The sequence below is a fragment of the Dipodomys ordii genome, unplaced genomic scaffold (genome assembly GCF_000151885.1).
Source record: "Dipodomys ordii isolate 6190 unplaced genomic scaffold, Dord_2.0 Scaffold32, whole genome shotgun sequence".
Classification (NCBI taxonomy): domain Eukaryota; kingdom Metazoa; phylum Chordata; class Mammalia; order Rodentia; family Heteromyidae; genus Dipodomys; species Dipodomys ordii.
The window spans coordinates 798,258-822,200 of record NW_012267248.1 but is presented as its reverse complement, the minus strand read 5'-3'; the positions used below and the strand labels follow the sequence as shown (position 1 = coordinate 822,200).

The window sequence follows — 23,943 nt, the reverse complement described above, 5'->3', positions numbered from 1 at the left end:
TATAAATAGTTTTAATCACTAGAATGTAGATTTGCAGGTTTTTACACAATGAATGTAGATAGGTTTTAAATCTAAGTTGGAAAGCCAGTTTTGCCCTCCAAAATAAAGTTAATACTAATAATTAATTGTAATTTAGACACTTTTTTGAGAGGTAAATCTAAGACCTGAGAACTTGATTTACTTTTGGAATAGCACTTTGGATCCTATAGTAAGATGACAGCTATTGAGTTTCAGAGGAAATGTATGTTAAGGTTTCTTTATTTCTTTTACTTTATAATACATTGAATTCACCTTTATTAAATGAGACAGTTAAAACATACAGTGCCAAAAGGACCTTTTCAAGTGAATTATCCTGGCAGCTGGATGCCTTGGTTTGGTATTCATCTCACAGAAGACATCTTACAACTGGGATTGCATGTCTCTGGTCTCTTTCCTTCACAGAAAGAGAATTTTGACACTGTAATGTCAAGCAAATGTTAGTTCAGTTTGTACACGTTACTTGGTCATTTTAATATATTATTATAAATATTTTAATTACTTTGTCATTTTGTAATAATTCTTGGACATATTTAACTATAGTCTTAATTTTTTTCTTATATAACTTATATGTAACTGCTAAAAAGTGAAATACCTTAACAAAAGCGTGAATAATTTTGACTACTCACTCTCCTTACTTTGTGTGTGTGTACTATATATAAATGTAGTAAGTATATGTGTATACATATATAAAGTAAATACATATATGTACATGCACATATATACAGCATAAACTGTGTTGAAATACATATTACAAACTCCCTGGAACCTGCTAGGACAACCCAAGATGTCATGAGTTCACAGAGGTATGTCAGGTGTTGACTCCTTTGGGTTGATTTGGATTCAGTGATCCCCTTTAAATTGAATAAATTTCCTTAAATATCTAGAGGGAGTCAGAAGATCAAAAAGAGCATTTTTATCTGTTGACACAGGTATAATTAGTAACGAATTCGTAATTCCCCAGCTTTGGCATTGAAATTCTTCTGTGTAGTATGCTTGAAAGGACTCCCATCCTGTGGTGTTTGGTCAGCAAGCAACAGTGGGTGGTCAGGCTGCAGGACAGGACAAGAGCCCGCTGTGCACAGGAAAATGTGTTCAAAGGTGTTTAAGGGCAGTGAGGAAGTCATCTGCCCTTCTGAGAGTCCAGGATTGTAGATCAGTGTGGCCTACTATTGTAGATTGTGAGAAAACTTGCTGTATGAGGCATGAAGGTTGAGAAAGTACAGTACATTTATTCACCTGGCCTTGCATCTGCACACTTGCAGGAGGTACTCTCCTTTGCCCTTATGTTGTGTGGAGCCAGTTAAACAAATACTGGCTATTATTTGCATTTAAAATAGGAAAAACCTTTGCACTGTAAGAGTTGAAAGGATTTTATTGATACATGGAAGGTTTCCTAAAAGTCATGGTATTCTAAGGTATAATAAGCACCTTAAAATTAAATCTCCTTAAGCTTTTTAAGTTTTTAAAAATCGATGGTTGTAGGATATAGTTTTAGTACAGATCATTAAGTCTGGAAGCTTTGTGGAGAGCTTTTGAGATCTATAGGCTAACCAAAAACTGAAACACTTACTTAGTAGACATTTCACAGTTGTTGGAAAAAATAGCAAATGTTTCAATTTGTTTCTACTAACTTATGAAGGATAGATAGCTAGAATTATTTCACTAAGATTATTTCATTGGTATTCTGGAGAAAACAACTTCTTTAATTAAACAGTCTCCCTTTTCCCAACTATTTTTTCTCTAATTTGTTATTTTTTTAAAAATTTTGAGTTCCTATAGCATTCCAAATTTCTTAGTGTTTATTGGTAACTCATGTATCTGTGTAGTTACAATCAGAACAGCAATTCCCTTTGAGAGTGTTGCTATTTATAGAAAGGTTATAGAAAGGTTCTTTGGAGATAATGGCTCTTGACTGTCAGTAATGAAGAAACATAGTTATGTGTGCGTATGTTGAATATCAGTAAGTCTTTAACCTCCTAACCACCAGTAGATAACAGCTTTTATTTTGGTTAAATTATAACTCATACTAGATTGTAGAAACTAAAAGATACAATAGACTACAAGAAAATATACAAGAATTTTACTTATACCATGTTTCCTATGAATACCAAATAGAATTTTAGAACCAGAAACACAACACACTGTTGTTGTTTTTGTAGTTGTAAAGTTTTGTGCCTATGTCAGATTTTGTCTTCAGGTACTCATTACCCTCTAGTTATTATATGTCAGATATTGTTGATAGAATGTAGTGAAATCATTTTGATCTTACAAGTATTTATTTTCACTTGAGCATATTTATTGGTTACTTAATGTTTTCAAAATAGCCACACTGTGAAGTCCATAATAAATAATATTAAATCCTAATTAAGTTTTCATTGTTACCTGTTTGTTGTCGAATATTTTTGTGGTTAAGTTTCCTATAAGGCATACTTTTCATATTTGCTCTATATAGAAGTCAACTTTTTATACATGTAGATAGGATATGGTTAGTATTCTAAATTGTCACCTAATCAGCAGAATGTGCATGGTTTTTATCTTGTTAATGGTGTTCATTGAACACTTATCTTCAGACATTCATTTAATCAGAATTCTATAGCTAATTTTTTAAAGTATCAAAAAACAACTTGTTAGCATAAATTAGTTATATAGAAGGGTTTCCTTATAGTATTGATATACATGCATATTACGTACTTTGTTTAAACTTAGCCTGTTCCTGTTACTTTTCCTTACCCTTTATACTTCTCATTGACAGAAGTGTGTGTGTGTGTGTGTGTGTGTGTGTGTGTGTGTGTGTGTGTGTGTTCTATAATGCTAGGGATATAGCCCAATGTTAGTGTGAGACCAGAACTTGATCTCCCAACACTCAGAACAAAACAAACATGGCTTTTTTCTACTGCCCTCTCCCCCAAAACAAAGTCATAGGGAGATTTTATTTCTAGAGAAAACTTACTACTGAGAAAACAAATAACCTGTCAAATTTTGTATTAATGCAGTCAAAAAACAGTCAAACACAGCTTTATTCTCTGTTGCCTACTAATGTTCCTCGCAAAGCTAACACACCACAGTTGTGTGGATATAGTTGACTGTTACCCTCAGTTTTCAGCAAAAATCCACCAAGACATCATTTCACTTGCAGATGATATATACATCATGAAAGCATGATATAAGGAACATTTCCTATTAGTTATATATAACCATTTATAACCAAATGCTTTATTGAGTATATATATATTTCTCCTAAATATACCCTGAGATAGAAAAATAGGCTGATTCTTATGAAATATTTTAAAGCTTTTTGCTGATATTGTAATTTATAAGTCATTTTTCTTCTTAATACTAATTGTTAAAATAGTTTCATATTTGTAATAGCTTAGTGGAATAATCAGATCATCCCTAGCTATTCAGTAGGCGAGATCTGCAGACTACAGGAAAGGCTCTAAGACTCTTATCTCTAATAAACTATTCCCTGCCCCCAAAATGCCTGAAATTATGTGGCTCAAGTGGTAAAGCACTAGCCTTGAGTGAAAAAAGTTCAAAGACATCACCTAGACCCCGAGTTCAAGCCCCAGGGTGGCACAAAAAAATCAAATCATGTAATTGAAGTTTGATGGTCAGAATCCTTGGACGATTTTGATTTTGTTTTTTATACTTGAATGTAAATGTTTTGTGACAACTGATATTTAAATGTTTGCATAGATTTTCTGTCCAAAGAATAACTCTCATTGCTTGTAAAATAGTATATTGTAAGACCTTTTTTGGATAGAAAAAGGAGCAAAATGTTGTGGAGAGAAGTGAATTTCTTTCTAGGTTAGTACTTACATCACTTGTAGGGTTCATGTATTTATATGCAGTGTTGCAGTGCCACCTTCTGGCCATTAAGTTCAGAATGTGTTTCAGATGCCCATTGACTTGCTTCTCGTGCCATTCTAGCTTCCTTCTGTCTGTTGTTTGCCACTGCTGCTGATAGACTTGCAGTTAAGGAATGATTTCCTGTTTAGCTTTTCTTTTCCTGATTTCACAAGGGACTGAGATGTGGTTTCTAATGAACAAAAGCATATTTCTCATATAGCTTTTATTAGTAAAAGAGTTTTGCTTAATGTACATAAAAGACTTGCTTAAAATACATAAATGATTAATTTAAATATTAAACCACTTAAAGTTGTCAAATAGTAGTTCTGGATAGACATAATTTTCTGAGGATATGCTTAAGCAATAGTAATTGCATTATTTAGAAGAATGGAATGTAGTAAGTACTTTCTTCTTTATCAGACTTTTAGTCCTGAAACCTGCAGAAGCAACTTGTAATACTTTTTTTTCCAGTTTTAGCCACACTTTTTATTAGGCCATTTTGACATCATGTATGTATACAGTGTATCTTCAATAAATTCACCCCCTCTGTCACTCTCATTTCACCCCTCCCTTCACAAACTAGTCTTACCAAGCTTCATGTTCCATTTTCACGTATATATATGAAGTATTTTGACCATATTCACCTTCTTTCACCCATCCATTTGTCCTCCCCCTCCAGTTAATACCTTCTCTTCTGACAGGAATTGTTTTAACATGTTAACATTCTTTTCTTACATTTGTTATACATGTTTGTATAAATTATGAATTCTTTTATATATTTTTAAAATGTGATTTTAAGTGTAAGCCCCTTTGTGTTTCTCTTACATCACAAAATTTATTTTTAATATTAGCTTCCTGCCTGAATTAATATTGAAATGGCATAAACATCAAAGAAAAATATCCATCATTAAATTTTCCACATACGAACTCTGTAGTTAATATAGAATTAGTTATAAATATATTGTTTTCTCACTGCCTGTATTGTTTACCCTGCAATACATGTGACTTAATTTTTGTTTTAGCATTTTATATTATATAAATCTTATCATCTCAGATATGCACATACAGCATTTAGCACTCTGGTTAGAACATAGTCTTCAAAACAGTTAAAAAATATTTCCAAATGACCGAATTTCTATTTCTATAAAGCATAGTGGGTAGAATTGTGCTAATACTGTACCATGTGAGGTGGCCCATGATAGTAGGGTCCTACGAAACCAAGCCTTCCTGACTACCTAGTTACTCAATTCCATCATATCCACTCCCCAGGTTCTCTGCATAATACGTTGTACTTTGTCTTTATTGTTTTCGTATTCATTTATTTTCTACCTCTGCCATGAGAATGTAACGTCCTTGAGAATAAGGGCCTCATCAGTTATTCATTACTTTATCTATAGGTTCTACGTATTCTGGCACATGTAATATGCTCAGTTATTGTTATTGAGTAGCTATTATTATAATAAACAAAATCATATTATTCTCTTACTAAAATAAAGGGATAGCTTGATTAAAATATTAAATTATTCACTTACAAATGTGTTTTACTTTAGCACATGAAAATAAACCTATGAGCTTAAAAATTCTGTTAAAATGTAAAATTGGAGGGAATATAGTTATTCCTCATTTTAAGAAATCTGGGGATTGTCCAGTGATGGTGGGGAACACAGTGATAATAACATTTAGTTCTCATCCCCAAGAGGACAGTGATGTATTTTGGGGATAAGCAGTAAGTGATTTGTCAATGAAGTTGAAGCTGGCTCTGACCACTGTCAAAGCAGAGGAGATAGGTAGCACTGAACAGTAAGAGATGTCTATAAAGAAAGAATAATTTAAGTTCAGTCTTTAAGCAAAAATGTTAAAGTTGATGAACAATGAGTCTTGCATGTGGAGAAGATAGCAAATAAGACAAGAAAATATTATTACAAGCTGGGCGCTGGTGGCTCACGCCTGTAATCCTAGCTACTCAGAAGGCTGAGATCTGAGGATTGCGGTTCAAAGCCAGCCCGGGCAAGAGAGACCGTGAGACTCCTATCTCCAATAAACCACCAGAAAACCAGAAGTGGCGCTATAGCTCAAGTGGTAGAGCGCTCACCTTGAGCTGAAGAGCTGAGGGACAGCGCCTAGGCCCAGAGTTCAAGCCCCACGACCGACCAAAAAAAAAAAAAAGAAAATATTATTATAGTAAATACGAATTTTTTTCCTCAGTTCTAGGACTTGGTCCCAGAACCTTAAGTATACTTGTTTTTGTTTGAAATGTGTCTGTTACCCAGTCTAGCTTCATATTCCTCAGTGCAAATTATCCTCCTTCCTTGCAGCCGTTTAAGTAGCTGGGCAGCAGATATACAACACTATACCGTCTTTATATTACTTTTTTTTGTAGTATAGTCCATTGTTTGTTAGTTGATTGGCTTTGTTTTTGTAGGGGGAATTTTGTGTGTCTTTTCATCTTCTTTTTTTAAATACATTTTTTATTGTAAAAATCCTGTACAAAGGGGTTAGTTACATGAGCAAGGTAATGAGTACATTTCCTATCAAGCATTGTTACCTCCTCCTTCGGTTTTCCCCTACCTTCCCTTCCTTCCCACCTCCACAACTACACTCCCCCCCTCCTCTCCCTGCCTAAATTGTAAAGTTCATTTTTCAACATAGTGTCTTGTACATCTCATTGTTACAATGGGTCAACCTGTATCCCTATTTAAGCATTTTGTTTTTTCATAGTAAAATTCTGCAAATGTTTGTTGAATTCAATTTGTTTTGAAGATCTTCAAATGCTCAACTAAAGGTTAGCATGGATTTTGCAGGCTCCTGTGTAGATGAACAAAGCAAAATCTTTCTACTTAAAGCCAATGTTCTTATAAACCCCATTGGTGCATAGTATTTTCATTCCTCATAGTTCTTGAAGCCCATTTTAGAAAAATGATTTTTAGATTCTCAGGATAATTTGATTGGAAAACACTGGTATATACTGTATCTTGAGGGTTTTTTGGAGGACTTCTGAGAAGAGAGGCAAGAAGGCAATATTTCATTTGCTTCATAAATTTATCTGTGTATATACTTATTTATGAATTTATTTGAGGCAGAATCCTGCTATATAATTCATGATGTCTTTGAATTCACAGTCCTCTTGAGTGCTGGGATTACAGGTATGCATCACCACACCTAGCTAGAAAGCAGTATTTTAATGTGTGATTAACACAGGATCCCAAAGAGAATATTTTGACACTGGTAGAATGTTGGAATAGTAACATTGTAAGGTGAAAAGTGTCTAGGTAGCTGGCTTCAGGAATAGAAATATAGAATCAAATTCCACATCCCAAAGAAGGAAACAGTATTTAAATGTAAGTTGTAGCATTAAGGAAGGAATTAGAAGATTTATGCTATAAAAATGTCTACTACATTAAATGAAACAGAAAAGTGAAACTGTGGAATTCTTTTCAAGTGACAAGTTGTATTTTAAATGATTTTACCTCCTATTTTAACTCTGAAATGATGCATCAGTTCTATGTGGAATTTATGGATTGAGTCCTTCAAGTTTGTTATGGGAAATAACTTAGAAGTTATTTAGGATTGTCCATGTTAGAACTCCAGCCTAGCACCATGCAAAAATAAAGTAGAATGGAATATAAGATTGTAGAGGAAAAGTTTTAGATTTTACTTTATGATTACTTTGTTTAAAAGAGTAGAAGAATTGAGCAAGAAAAAGCCTCAGAGAATTAGTGCATTAAATCAGCAAAATAAAAGTATATTATAAAATATGTGGGAATATCACTTCTTTTCCAGGAAACCCAAGCCTGCATAGTCCCATGTTGGATCTTGATAATGAGGTACGTCCCTCCATGTTGGGCCATCTCAGTCAGACGGCATCACTAAAGAGGGGCAGCAGCTTTCAGTCTAGTCGAGATGACAGTGAGTATCACACCACCCCTAGCTACTCCTTCTCCTTGTTTTGTTTTTGATTTGTAGGCTTGTGATTTAAAAAATCTTCCCTCTTGCAAAATTCTATGACTAGGGATGTTAATGGTGTCAAAAATTAGCAGCCATTATCATTTTTTCATAATTAGAAACTATCCAACAGTGCAGCTCTTGCACATGTCTTCCCCACCTCAAGGATCTCAGGCCCATGTTGCCTGCTGCCTGGCTGTGAAAACAGTTTTGTAGTCATTGATGGCTAGATTGAGGTCCAGTTCACGTTAATGCAGTGTGTGGCTAGAACTGCAACTCAGATGAATCAAATTTAATTTCTCCAAAGTTATTTGAAATAGAAACATACATCTTTATTATTAAAACAAAATCCATAAACTTTGTAATTTCTGTTATACAAAATAGACATTCCTGCCATACCCCCTTTACTCCTCTTTCCATTTTTAGGAAATTACTCTTGAGATTTTGTCAGCACTAACAATATGTTAGATTTTCTAAGAAAGGAAAATCCAAATCCATTTTTCAACTTTCATATCAGAATTTGGATTTGTTTAGCAAAGATGAACTAAAAAGGACTCTATTACATTCATACTTGCTATGAAGAAGAATTTTCAGATAATAAAAATATCTAATAGAACACAATCCTAAGAAAAGTTATGTCACTGATCAGGAGGCTGTAGGAGCCCAGCTATTTTCCAGCAAACTTATCTAATGAATGGACACATACTAATTATTTACAGAAATTCCAGCACAAGAGGATTATCTGACAACACTCTATAACAGCTATATTAATATCCCTTACTAGGGTGAACTCAGACAATACTTTTACTGGTTAATCTACCAAAGCAAGCAATCTTTTGGAGTTGATTTGCTATATTTTTATGTACAGTTGTTTAAATACTCATCCTTATATAATCACTTCAATCTGAAGTTAACTTTCTATTTGTTTATTTTCTGTTTTTAAAGAAGTAGTTCTTTGTGTGTGTGTGCTAGTACTAAGCCTTGAACTCAGAGCTTCACATTCTGAATTGCTTTTTCTCTGAAGGCTAACACTCCACCACTTGAGTTACACCTTCACATCTGGCTTTTTGCTGATTAATTGGAGATAAAAGTCTCATGGACTTTTCTGCCCAGGCTGGCTTTAAAGTGTGCTCTTCAGATCTCAGCCTCCTGAATTGCTAGGATTACAAGTGTGATCCACTAGTGCCCAGCTGAGGAACTTTTCTTAAATCAACGACGTCAGAATTCTGTTTATCTTTTATGCTAGAGATTAATCTTCACATTAGACTACTCAGAGACTTATTTGTAGAGTGTGTGTGTGTGTGTATGTGTGTGTGTGTGTGTGTGTGTGTGTGTGTGTGTGTGTGTGTGTATGTATAGAATAGAGATACGTACAGATACAGCTACCTACATAGGTACCTATATGTAGAAGATATATGTGCCTATATAGGCATCTGTATGTAGAAGATACATGCCTAGATTGCTTTTACTTTAACTTCCTAGTAAATAAGTCTAGAACTTGCCAGCCATGATACTAATAGGATCACTTCTTTATCAGAGGGAAAAATGCTGAGGGTCCTCTGGGTTCTACTGTGCTCAGGATGCTAAGTGAGAAATACAGTACTGCTGCATCTCCCCAGTCAGAGTGGCCATTGTGTGTGCCGGCCAGATATCAAGGCTACATCTGAATATTTTGGTTTGGGGCCAGGGTTATAGGGGTAATATGTACAAATAGATCTATATTCTTGATTCAGAGTGTATTCTCAGGTATTTTGTTCTTCTCTTCCATAGCATGGAGATACAAAACTCCCCATAGAGTGGCATTTGTTGAAAAATTAACCAAGCTTGTTTTAAGTCAGTTGCCTAACTTCTGGAAACTCTGGATCTCATATGTTAATGGAAGCCTTTTCAGTGAGGTATGTGTACAGTTTCTACTATAGATGGAGCTAAGTCACCGTGAATTTCTAGTCTTGACATTTTTAGATTTTGAACCAATTTTTTTTTCAAATTTGAGGTCCAATATACATAGCATGTTCATATGTCTTAAGATCAGTTAAAAGCATTACAAAGTCCTAATACTTTATATCTGTGACCATGAGCAAATTGCTTGTTGTTTTGGGGAGGGGGGGTCTCATCAGTAATAACATAAGGTTATCTCAACAGGTAGTTGCATGGTGACATGAAATGGACAAGTAAAGAGAAAGGGAAACTGATGTGTTTCTAGGGACTCAGAGTTGAACGTCATGCCATTAGGACAAGCTGTGGATGATGTTATTTTGTGGTAGACTATGAGCAAATGATAAAACAGGCACAAAAAATTTGTAGTTTGTGCATGGGTCTGAAGTGATCTAGATGAATGAGACCTCTTGGTGGGAAAGAATTTAAAGATCAGGTAATCTAATCTTCTATTTCAATATGCAGCAGTTTTGTTGAGTACCTTGGTAATAATTTAGAGATGTCCCCAATTTACTGACAGTTTAACTTCATAGTGGTGGAAAATGATCTACATTCTGTAAAAATGTACTTTAAATCTTGATCATTTCTCAGGTTAGCCATATATGATACCATCATCTCTTGAGATGCTGGGTATCAGCCCTCAGATGACAATAGCTAAAATGAACACAACTTGCAGATCTCAAGGGACAACAATGAATACTGCAATGAGCTATGTTTCAAAGTTACACATAAGTGGGGTTTTAAGTGCTTTTTTGGTCAGTCGTGGGCTTGAACTCTGGACTTGAGTGCTATCCCTGAGCTTTATTGCTCAAGGCTAGTGCTGTACCACTGAGCCACAGCCCCACTTGCAGTTTTCTGGTGATTAATTGGAGACAAGTGTCTCACAGACTTTCCTTGCTGGGCTGGCTTAGAACCACAATCATCAGATTTCAGCTTCCTCAGTAGTTAGGATTACAGGTGTGAACCACAGGCACCTGGCTTTAAATGCATAGGATATTTCTGATTTATGATACCTTTTTTTAGGATGTAGAGAAATATCTAACTGGTAGAGTAAAATATGCACATAAAGTAATGAGTAAGCCTATGTTGCATGTGGAATCAGACTCATCACATTCATACTCATGCCAAATGTTCCATGAAAGTTTGGAGTGTAGCCTTCAACCTCTTTCCCCTAGCCACTCCCAGGGCCTACCTATACAATAAGGTAGCTCTGTTTCTTGTTTTTAGGTAAAGCTCTGAAAAATGTGGTGGTATTTTGAATATGAGGGCAATTGGACTTGGCAGCACACAAAGTGTGTACAAGGCTAAAAACTTTTGGCTTTTGGTACAAACTGTCTTGGTGTAGTGTAAGACCCTTCCTCTCAGTGAAAAGTTGGGATTTTGATACTCTGAGATCTGTCCATCTCTTTTGGCCATGAACATAAATTCACACTGATATTAAAGAAAAACAACTGTGCTCTGGAAATTTTTTCCTCTCTTTGTATAATTAATTTCTCTCTGCCTTTTAGCTCTTTTAAACTCACTAGATACCTAGATCACTGTTTCTATTGGCTGGTTATCCTGACTCATGGAATTTAATGAGAAATAGGAAAATAGTACTGCATGATAAACAACTGCTTAGTGTAGGAAAGCCAGTCTTGACTATGACTTGCCAATGTATTTTTTTTAGGTATTATATTATATATAATCAAGTTTTCAAATACTGTAGCAATAAGTACATTTTCTTCCTTTCTTTATATCACTTGGTTATGTATAAGTTATTGAAGAATTAACTCTGCAAAGGAAGTTTTTCTTCATATGTGAAATTAGGATATGACTGTACTTCATAAATGCACTTAGGGAGAGAATGCTGTAACTTCAGCTTTGCAGACGTCCATAGAAAATTTTTCCACTGCGCTGCTTTTGTGTGTCCTGCATGTGCTTATATCTTGTGAATGTTAGGAGGCTAAGCATTGTATGACTCACTGTGCTGGAACAAGTGAAAATCTCTTTCACTCTGCTCAGTGGAGGACAGTGCTACAATCTGCTCTATCTCCAGACCTGCTCACTCCATTCTGATGCAGTGGAAAGTTAGGTACTTCTATACTATGTACACACAAATAGTGCATATGCATTTTCTAATTATAAAACTAGTATTATATAAGAAACATCTAGTGAATGTTTCTGTATTTACTTCCAGAGGCCGGTTTGAGAATGCAGAATTAACCTACGTGAAGTATTCAATATGTAAGAATTTGGAATGAAGTGTATTCCACATCTGGGGATGTAGCTTAGTAGTAGACAGCTTGTCTAACATGTAGTATACCCTGTGTTTAGTACCCAGCACTGAAAAAAACAAAACAAGACAAATAGTATCTGAAATGCAGTTGACCTGGTACATAATAAGTATTCAATGAAGAAAATTTGGTAGCATTAAAAAAAATGAACTATTTGAGTAGAATTGAATGATGTCAAGGTAAATTAGTACTGTAGGAAATGGATTTCATACTATATATCCAGCCAAATTCTATTTTCCACACTTGGATAATTTCTTGTAGACTCCCCCACCCCAAAATGGACAGAAGTTGCTTTGAGTCTTCATAGAATCAGGAATTCTAAGGGTTTTGATTGGGACAGTTAGGTGAAAAGGGAGCATTTTCCTTCCTTATAGATTTTGTTACCTACTTATGGCAAAAATACAAAGGAAATGCTTGGTTGTAGATGAAAAATTATAATCTTCAGAATTCATAGACATTATTGTTGAAATGCAAGACAATTAAATCTACTGAGTTGCATATGCTTATGAAATTTCTATTTATATTGGTAAACTTTACTTCAAAGCTTTATAGGAATAATATTAAGTATAATTACTCTACAGATTTAAGCATGTTTATAACTTACTTGTCCTCTGTGGAAAGGCATCAAAGGCACCTAGAAAAAAGCAGGAAGGGATTGGGTAGCAAGAATTGGAAAGTGTGCCCAACCCATCAGTCTGTGAGGGACACCAGAAACTTTATGACATTAAAGTGCTGGGAAGAGTTCTGGGCTTTGGAGAGCTTATTCTTAATCTCATTTAACACAGCTTTACAATACTCAAACATTAGTCCACTTAAAAATTTCTTTTTGTTTTTCTTGTTTTATAATCAATCTTTTTTGATTTAAGAGTTCATCCGTTAAAAAGTTAGATGAAGTTTCCAACAGTTTAAAAAATAGTCAGTTCTTTAAACCAGTGAAGCCCATCTGAAGTAATGTGAATCAAAACAGTGAAATCTAGCCGTTGATCTCACCACAAAGTAGTTTTGGTCTGTGTGTGCAGGAAAGAGTTAAAGGGTTTTGTTAACGAAATAGTTAATAATAGATTAAGATCTCACCTTCCAATAGGTTTTTAAATGTAGTGTATTTTTGAAGGAAAATCTTTAATGCAACCAAATAATTGTTAAATATTACTGATGGACATCTTAAAAGTTAAATAACTCATGGAAATTAAAATGTCTGTTCCAAAATTAGATTTTCTTTTAAGGGAAAACTATGAAATTTCTTGTGTTGAAAATACTCAGGTTAAAAACTAGTTAGTATTCTTTACCTGATTTCCCCCTTTATTTTGCATATGTTTAAGGGACAAATCCCTGAAATTAAATTATTGTTCATAGATATCAAAATGTCATCCTACATTATGAATACCTGTTTGTGGACACCATTGTTAGGCAAAAACAAAAACAAAAAAACTCAAATAACTAGCCGTTATATAATCTTTTTTTGTGTGTGTGGTGGTTTTGCTGGGAATGAAACCTGGGTTCATGTATATGAGACAAGTGCTTTGCTATAGAGCTATACCCCAGTCCTTGCTATATACTTTTAAACTACAGATTTTACTTTCTTTGATATAAAAATACTTAACAGAACACACAACTTCAGAATAATCTTCCCATTGCAGTGGAGAATATCCTCTGAGACATCTGAACACATAGAGGTTTGTGCTGGCATACCATTCTTTACAACATAACATACCAGGTCTGCATGAGTAAGTTTCTCCAGAGAAGTAAGATCTCAGACATGTATTTATAAACACAAATGAGGACATAAGCAATTGGCTTATAAGCAATTGGCTCATGTGATCATGGAATAAACAAGTGTCAGCATCTGCAGGATGATCAGCAAGCTGCGGGGGGCTGGGTCTAGGAGACCCAAAAGTAGGAGTTCTAGTCTTGATTCAAGAAAAGAAAATGTTTCCTGCCTTCACACCACATAGGTGTGAAGGCAGGAAAACAACCGAAGATCTCTGAATGTCCTAGTTTTGGGTGTTCTAGAAGGGAAGGAAGAGAATAAGGAGAATAAGGAACGATTAAGGAGAATTAACCATTTTATTCTCTTCAGGTCTTTCCCTGATTAGATGAGGCCCACATGCCTTTGGGAGGGCCATCTGCCTTTTTGACTCTACAGATCTAATGTTAAACTCACAGAGAAACACCCTCATAGACACACCCAGAATAATGTTTGGTAGGTGTCATTGGTCTGACTGGTGAATTGGGAGAGTGACATCAAGGCAAATGTTCAGACATAGCTCTGAAATAGGTTCCCAAAAGAGCAAAGGGATATTTACACTGTCAGACTTGAGGAAGCATATGTTGGAAGGAAATATATAAAGTTTTTGTTTTTAATGTGTTGTGCTTGAGAATCCTGAAAATTGTTCAAGAAGAGATAAACAAGAAGGCATTTGAAATCTAAATCTGTGGGTCTCAGAGGAAGTATTGGGCTGGGAATACACATTTTGGGGGCTGAGCATACAGATGGTATTTGAAACCATGATAACCAATTAGTGGGAGAAAAGAAAAAAAAAGTCCAAGACTAACCTGAAAAATGTGAATATTCTGAAAAGGGTTTGTTGTTTAGCTTGAATAAATAGTGGCATCCATTTGCTTTTCTGGACCAAGGCCCTGGAGTGCAAGCAATGTGGTTTTGGTTTTAAATACTATCCTGGACAAAGCCAGAAAGCACACTAGCAGATACTTAGCCATTTGAGCTTGGCTGAGTGTGCACAACTCAGTCATTTTTGGCACATGGCCTTCTTTACTATCATGCTTAGAGAGATCAGTACCCTCTCTGGCGTTCTGATTCCACTGTTTATATTACCTGCCCATTCACCTGAAGCTTCCCAGATGCTCTACTGCTCACCTGAACTGCTGCATGACTACTGGTTCTGCTGGCTGGCCCTCTGCCCTCTTCCTCATTAAGGACAAATCATGACTCTCATGCTTAAAACACTTTCTCATTCATTTAACAATAAAAGAGGAAAAAATTTACCCTTTTAAAAGAATTTAGAGTCACTGGCTAGTAAACTTGGGAGTTAGCTTTCCCATAGTGAATTTTAAGTTTAATTTTTTATACATACTTTTAATAGTTTCAAGCAAAAGTGCATTTATACAGAGAAACAAGTAATATAGTTTAATATCATTAAACTGTACAGCAGTTTAATGTTATTAAAACATGATTAAGTATAGAGTTTAAGGATAGGAATATATACACTGATGTTTTTCAGAGATGTTTGATATTTTTGTTGATAACACCTAACAATAGAATTATTCTTTTACTCATTTTCATCCATAATAATCAGTATATAAACCAACACTCCACCTGATTTCTTTACATTATTTTTAATATATATGCATATGTAAATATTTTAACTTAAAATCAATATCATAATCATTTACAGTGTGACTCCTTTTAACTTGAAAAGAGTCTTGATATGTTTTAGCCTAATCAGTAGCCAATGAAGGTTTTAAGTTTAAGAGAAAAATTCTGCTTTATGTCAGTCTTAGGTCAGACTTTCTGTTACATAATTTTGTTGATTTTGAAAGATTTTAAGATTGTGCTTCTAGGATATTTTACATGAAAATAATTGGTTACTAGACTATTCCTGAATTAGAAGCTAAATGAAGTCCACTTAAACAGATCTCTACTTTAATCTATATAAGAAAAGATAGCACTTTTCATATCAGTAAATAGGAAAAAATAAAAATAAAAAAGAACCCTAAACAAAACAACCCTAATTTAGAACAGCAGAATATATCCTGTCCTAAATTGTACTATAAAATCCATGAAAGAAGAATCAAAAAGAGAATGATTTATACTTTCTAAAAAAATAAAACAACAGCATATTTGATGCCTATATTGTGTTTACCAAGGAAATGGATTGGCTACTCTAAGATCGCTTCACATTATTTCCAAGTTACTGCTGTTGTTGGTGTTTTGACTAGCTAATAAGAAATGCCACCATATGTATGCTATATAATGGTTTAACCGTAGGGAATTGATTAAAATGGTATATGAAATTCACCTTCAAAATTGGTAGCTTTCCTTTGTTTTTTTTTATTGTGAAAATACTGTACAGAGGGGTTACAATTACATGGGCAAGATAATGAGTACATTTCTTATCAAGCATTGTAGCTTCCTCCTTTGTTTCCCCTTCCCATTCCTTCCCATCCTCCCTCCCACCCCCCTCCCCCAATTCTTAAGTTTATTTATGGGAATATACCTAAAGGTTTTAGGCTTTGGCTCCTGGCTCCCCACACCTGCCTAGTGGTAGGAATTGAAGTGAGAGTCTCTAGCTTGCCGAAAAGGTGCTTATACTTGAGCCATCTCTCCCACTTCTTTTTTTTTTGTTATTTTTAATTTTGGGGGGGTCCAGTTGTGGGCCTGAACTCTGGGCTTGGGCACTGTCCCTCAGCTCTTTACCTCAAGGCTAGTGCTCTACCACTTGAGCCACAGCACCACTTCTGGCTTTTTTTCTGCATATGTGGTGCTGAGGAATCGAACCCAGGACCTCATGCATGCAAGGCAAGTGCTCTACCTTCCCAGTGAGCCACCTTCCCAGCCCTCTCCCAGTTCTTTTTATGTAAAGGTTTTAGAAAGATGAATTCTTGTTGAAATAAGAAAAGGTTTTCTAAATATAACCATGAATGTAATTTAAACATTTCATTTAATCAAGTTATATTTAATATTTTTATATAGAAGTACTAAGCCATTTCTTAGTTTTCGAAATTATTTCTAAAAGACAGCTAATATGTTTTATTTTGTGTTTCAACCTTTAAGACTGCTGAGAAGTCAGGCCAGATCGAAAGATCAAAGAATGTAAGGCAAAGACAAAATGATTTCAAGGTAAGTTAGTTATGTGTGTCTACTTTCTCACAGGATAGGGATTTTGAATGACAACATATATCTTTTGTTTAATTTAACCAGATTGATGACATTTTAATGCAATTTTGCTTCTCTACTTCCTAGAAAATGATACAGGAAGTAATGCATTCTCTTGTGAAACTGATCCGTGGAGCTCTGCTGCCCCTCAGCATCCGAGAGGGAGAGGGGAGGCAGTATGGAGGCTGGGAGGTGAAGTCAGAGCTCTCAGGGCAGTGGCTTGCACATGTCATCCAGACCTTAAGGTAAATGTGGACACAACAAAAAGGATAAATTTTTTCATTGTTGTTTTTAACCCCTTCAGTGTGTGGTATATAATAAAGATGAAAGTTCACCTAACCCTCCTCTCTGTCCTGTTGCCTTCTCTACCTCTACTTCTTACTTGTCTTTTAACAATGAAACTCTTAAGCTTTACTGGTGTTTTCAGCATCTAATATGTTCATTATTTGTATTGCTTAGCTCAGTATTATGGTACATTATAGTCCTAATTATGATCTCATTCTGCCTGTTTTCAACTTAATGTTATAGCTTCTGTGCTTCTTAAGGCATAGGTTCAGCATAGGGAAATGATGATGGGAGCTGCTTTGAGATCACACCTGCTCACTTTTGTTTCATTGTGTTTGCTCCATAGGCTTACTTATGAGTCATTGACTGCCCTTGAAATTCCTAATGACATGCTGCAGATTATTCAGGACCTTATTTTGGATCTCCGTGTACGTTGTATCATGGTCACATTGCAACACACAGCAGAAGGTCTGTTAAAGAAAATTGATGATATGTGCTGGAGAGTAGTTGTCTGAATATATCATCTCTTTCCAGGTTCCAGATCCTTGAAACAAATTTTGCAAAATGATGCAGAAATTAAGATGAGTGTATTTGAAAATAAGACTATAAGGCAGTTTATAAGTAGAAAAGGTAGGATATAAAATTCACATAAAGTTTGAAACTTATTTTTGGAAAAAAAAATATATTTTTTTGCCAGTGCTGGGCTTGAATTCAGGGCCCTGGGCACTGTCCCTGGCTTCTTTTGCTCAAGGCTAGCACTCTACCACTTGAGCCAGAGTGCCATTTTGGCTTTTTCTGTTTATGTGGTACTGAAGTCTTGAACCCAGGGCTTCATGCATGCCAGGCAAGCATTCTAACACTAAGCCACATTCCCATCTCCTTAAATTTTTTAATATAGAAAAATTCAGTGTAAAATTGGAAGAAAGACCATTAGCAGTGGTTTAATAGTTACAAGAAATTATAGATATATTTCTTATTTTGACATTTTTTTGCTCTCTCCCAAGCCCCTCAGAAATCTAAGCCAGTCTGCCATGTTTTATGGGCAGGTGCTAATTCTTTAGCTAAGTGAGAATTGTGCTGAGGGGATTCAAAGAGAATCTAAATTGTTCCTTAAAGTTTTCAAGGAAGATGGGCTGGGAAGGTGGCTCAGTGGTAGAGCGCTTGCCTTGCATGCCTGAGGCCCTGGGTTCGATTCCTCAGCACCACATAAACAAAAAGAAAAAAAAATTTCAAAGAAGAAATATTAGCCCTTATGTGCATGTCTTCCTGATAATATGAAGAAGACATTATTTTACATTAAGTTTAGCTTAGAATTGGGCTGTCCAGTTTTACTAGAATACAGTGAAGAGTACACTTTTATTTGTTTATTTATTTTTATTGTGAAAATACTGTACAGAGGGGTTACAATTATATGGGCAAGATAATGAGTACATTTCTTATCAAGCATTGTAGCCTCCTCCTTTGTTTCCCCTTCCCATCCCATCCTTCCCCTTACCCCCCCACCCTCCTCCTGCCCCCACCAAAGTTGTAAAGTTCGTTTTTGACATAACTTGTACGTCTCATTGTTGCAATGAGTTCACCTGCAGAAAAATACAGTGAAGAATATACTTTTAAAGCCTCAAGTGTACTAAAATTGTGCTCTATCCTTATACCAATTTTTTTACAAACCTTCATAAATAATTAAAAAACATGACCTTTATATAATTTTATCTCTGTAAATTACAGTGCAATGATTATAATAAAATACTTGTTTGCTTGTTTTCCTGTAGAAATAAAGAGATTAGCTGAAAAGGAGGACTGGATTGTTGATAATGAAGGATTGACTTCCCTAGTAAGTTTAAATTATTTTCCATTATTAAATGTATATTAACACAGAATGGTTTCTGCTGTACAATTCTGAATTGTTTCTGGAATAGAAAATAAGTTTCTTACAGATTTTCTCAAAATCTTTTTTTTTTTTTTGGCGGTTGTGGGGCCTGAACTCTGGGCCTGGGTGCTGTCCCTCAGCTCTTCAGCTCAAGGCTAGTGCTCTACTAACACCACTTCCGGCTTTTTCTGCTGTGGTGCTTAGAAATTGAACCCAGGGACTCATGCATGCAAGGCAAGCACTCTACCACTGAGCCACCTTCCCAGCCCTCTCAAAATCGTTTTTGTGTAATGCTAATAAGGTATTTAAAAAATAGTGAAAATAGTGGTTTTTATTTAGAGTAATTATCATCATCCTGTATCACTGCTCTTGCTTGTGTTGTTTTTCAACAACACTGTGCTTAATTGAATATTTTTATATATATATATATATAAAATTGAGACAAAAGAACTGATATTGTGGTCTCTGAGTTTAAACAAGAACAAAACAAGTGCAATCTACAGATAATTTCATAGGTAGGGCAGCACCTAGCATTGTGATGATTCATTCCACAATCCTCATCTTTTCAGATGAATTTTAGGATTTCCAGATACCTTTGAAAGTAGTTTTCATATTTTTTAACCTGGCTTACAAGTTTGCCCAACAATCCTGTAGGTGGGTGAGTCACTTGTTACCTTACATGAAGCAGAGATTCACTTTTTCTTATCTCTCACACTGGCATAACAGCTCAGTCATGCAGCCTGTGCCCAGGACTCCCCATTCTTCTCTGTCTTTTCACCCTTTTGCCACTGGCTTCTACCTGGGTCACCCTGCCCATGAACCACAGCTCACTTTTCTCAGGTATAGTTGTCCAGACTGTATTCACATGTCTACAGCCTTAGCAGCAGAGGCTGGGAAATGGCGGTTTTTCAGCAGAACAAGTGTCTGTTTCCAGTTTCTGTCTTTCCTTAGCAAGAACTTCTGAGTTTTGCCTAATATAAGAAAAGAAAACTAGGAAGTTCAGTATTTTTAATAAATGTGTTATAATTCTATTTAAAGGATATTTAAATAGTAGTTTCATTGACTGTCACAATTTTTTGTATTTAAGTAAAAACTGTTTTGTATTAATTCACTCACTAATTCCTTAGAGATAATTATGCAACACCTTACAGCAGTATAAAAAAATTAAATGTAAAATACCTCAACTTTTTAATATTAATTTCAAGTTGATTACATATTTCGTAGTTTGCATTAAATGAATTGTGTTAAAATTTCTTTTTTTAGTTTTCTAAAATAGTTACTAGAAAATCTAGAACTAAATCTGTGGCCCATGTTACCTAGTGTTAGACAGAGCAAGATGAGTGTGTTAGAGTTGAGTACCAGAGCCTATCCCATAGAAGCCCTGCAGTCTTGACACAGGTTTTCTTGAAAAAAAGCACAACATGGCTTCACAGTGTTTTACCTCAGCATTAAATGTGGTGCTCTGCACTAAAGTGTATAAGCTACAAAACTTTGTGTAACATAAACAATTTTCTTAGTTAAATTAATACTTGCAATAACTTGGCTATCATGATTATTCCTTAATTTTACGTTATTTCTGAGAGCCTTTCTTGATTACCATTAGCAAGCTTGAAGGACAGAAGAAAAACATGTCTTTGGGCCATCATCCATTTAATAATGTACCCCAAGTGTGGACAGGTGTGGGAAATGAGACATTAGGTGACTTTAATGCCCAGTGAATGAAGCTTTCCTCAAATTAGTTTTATGCAAAAATGTTACTAAGTCTGAGTTGCCACGGTTCTATTTAATTAATTGTATATATAGAGATATATGGCTTTATATATATATCTATACATATAGAAATGTCTGACATGTATTCAGTCATCACTACAAAGCAGATCAGTCATCACTACAAAGCAGACATTGACTTTAAGTCCTTGGGTCAGTGCCTCAGTGTGTGTGTGTCATTCCAGCTTGAGTGATCTTGAGAGCTTCATTACCCAGGACTACTGATTTGCCTGTTATCAGCCTCTGTGAAAATGACTGGAATAATTACTAAAGAAACTTGTTTGTTTGACCATCTTAATGCAGTTGTAACCACAAAATAATTTCATGTTTGTATTCATACACATGTCACATTAAGTATGTGCAGGAAAGAAAGGGGGAAGAAATAACTCACAAGAAGTAGTTCATCTGGAGTCAGCAGAGACATTTTCTAGTCAACCTGTGAAGAAAGAAGCCAACATTGGGCTTGATACTCCTTTACTAAGTGTTTTAGCCCATGGAAGGTACTCAACATAGAACACAAGTCTACAGTTCAGCTCTGTGTAGTTTAACCTGATCAACATTTAAAATTCTAAGATTTGGAACAATGACTTCTTAACCTAAGCTGATCCAGTCTGTGTGGGATGAGGTTAAGACAATTAATCCCTTCCCTGTGACTGGGAGAGGGAAGCACTCCTACACATGAGGGAGGTGGGTCTCCAGCTTTGTCACCATGACTGTCCTTTCTGCTGAAGTGTTATCTTTATGATTAGAGAGCTTCACCATGGTGCTTCTCACTGGAAAGCATCCTGTTTTCTTCTCATGTTGAGATTGTTTTTTGCCTGTTTTTCAATTTGGATAATTCTTAGAATTTTCTTCTTTCAGAAGAACTGGGATGATTTTGATAAGTTATTGTAGTCAGCTAAATTGGATGATTCACCGATAACACACAGAGATAGTTGTTTCTATTGAGAAGAAAAGGCAGTTACTTAGATTTTTCATTCACTCCCTACTTAGCTGAAACTGCTCAGTGAATGAGCTTTCCAGTATTCCTTGTCTTATCACTCTGTTGATGTGGTATAAAAATTTTAAAGTCTAGTTTAATCTTAATACAAGAAATCCAATGGACATAAATAAACATTAATATCCACAGTTGAAATCTGGATTTAGTCTTGATATTATAGTTTTTGCTGTGTTCTAATATCTTACATTTTTGTCCTTAGTAAGAAAGATAGGTCATATGAATAATGTCATCTTGTATACTTTTTTGTCTTTATGGTAGTGTTATGGGTAAGGCCATACACATACTGGGCACTGATGAGTAGTAATGACTCTAAAGTATTTTATCTTATACACTATCTCCTCTTATAAATATTCTCTTATAAATATTCTATATAGTACTTCTGGTGACTTCAAAATGCAGTAGTAAGATGACATTGAAGTCCAGGCACTATTTTACCTAAATTCAAGACTTATTGGGCAGAAAATAGATTTGACTTTTTAAATACAGAGACAGATGTCATTGCCTTTATTTTTTCCCCCAACCTTATAAGAAAAATGGATATGTATGTTGAGAAGTTCTCACTCTAGATGTTTGGCATATAGCTGGTTGGTTAAACACTGATCTTCCCCTTCCCCAGTGTCCCTTGAACAAATTTCAGGTCCCTAACCCCATCTCTGGCATCCATGCTCGTTTCCTGAAGTTTTGGCTAACTTCCCTTTGTGGCCCCTCCATCCTTGTGGTTTCTTACTTCCTTCACTCCCTGTTAGCTTCAACTTCTATGTTCTTGTGACCTATATAGAATAGATCTTCAGTACCTTTTTTTCCCCTAGTTTCACTTTTTTTTCTTCATGATGCATATTGCATTTTGCTAGTGCAGTTTATTTTTCATACTAATTTTGATTGTGATTTCCCTGTTTGTCTTCACCACCTAGAATAAGCTCTTAATGGAAACTTTACCTGTCTCACTCACTCTCATGTTATACTACATAGAACTAAAAAATTTCAACATAGGAAGTTTAACCTTCTGATCATATTAGGATACAGTTAAGCTGATCTTGAGGTATCATTGGTTGGACTTATTTTCAAGTTTCCTTTTCTGACTTACTACATATAGTAAATAACTACAGTGACATATTTGACTTAAAGATCTTGCACATCCTTCAGTTCATAATTATCAACAATAATTAAGTGTAAATCCTGTGCACATCTCCAAATTATTGATTTCAGGATACTTGTCAGGTTATTTGTATCACTGTTACTTCTCACAAATCTGGAAAATTTAGAATGTTTGGCCATACTAACTTCAATGGCTATATCTTAATAGCCATTGTGTAGTTTTGAATTAAAGAGCAATATTTTTATTTTTTGATGGGCATTTACTGCCTGCTTAGCTGAAACTAAGTTTTAGTTTATTTTCATTTTTGTTTTGTCATTGTTTTTTCCCTCAGCCATGTCAGTTTGAGCAGTGTATCCTGCATTCCCTGCAGTCACTGAAAGATGTTCTGGAGTGCAAGCCTGGAGAAGCCAGTGTAAGTTTCCATTCATTTCCACCTACCTGAGAGTCCTGAGAAGCACTTCCTTGGGAATCTTAGTTGTGAAATTCTGAGTCATTGTGTGTGTGTGTGTGTGTGTGTGTATATATATATATATATATGCATATATATATTTATATATTATATACACACATGTTTTCTATCGTAAAAAATGCTATACAGAGGGGTTACAGTTACATGAGCAAGGTAATGAGTACATTTCCTATTGAGCATTGTTGCCTCCTCCTTTCTTTTCCCCCTACCATCCTTTCCCTCTCACCTCCACAACTATCCCCCAAACACCATCTCCCCACTTCCCCCCACTGAAGTTGTAGAGCTTGTTTTCAACAGTGTTTTGAACATCTCATTGTACAATGGATCAACCTGTGTCCTTATTTAGGCATTTTGTTTTTTCCCTTCACCTCCCCGAATTAGAAAAGTGTATATATAAGATGCAGGGCACCAACATTAAATACAGTGAAAACAGGGGTTATACCGTGGGGGAGGAACATACAAAGCAACAAAAAAAATTACATGGTACATTATAAATACGTTAGAAACAATAGCAAGAAAGAAAA

General features: G+C 35.3%; 1 protein-coding gene across 1 annotated transcript in view; it reads left to right on the top strand.

The window, feature by feature from the left end:
- The window catches only part of Exoc2 (exocyst complex component 2), a 185,990-nt gene that overhangs the window by 74,138 nt on the left and 87,909 nt on the right, over positions 1 to 23,943 (top strand). The window contains exons 12-18 of the mRNA XM_013016607.1: positions 7,669 to 7,794; positions 9,601 to 9,725; positions 16,834 to 16,899; positions 17,023 to 17,180; positions 17,567 to 17,688; positions 18,990 to 19,051; positions 23,282 to 23,362. Coding sequence (XP_012872061.1) covers positions 7,669 to 7,794; positions 9,601 to 9,725; positions 16,834 to 16,899; positions 17,023 to 17,180; positions 17,567 to 17,688; positions 18,990 to 19,051; positions 23,282 to 23,362 — 740 coding nt within the window. The remainder of the gene's footprint in view (positions 1 to 7,668; positions 7,795 to 9,600; positions 9,726 to 16,833; positions 16,900 to 17,022; positions 17,181 to 17,566; positions 17,689 to 18,989; positions 19,052 to 23,281; positions 23,363 to 23,943) is intronic.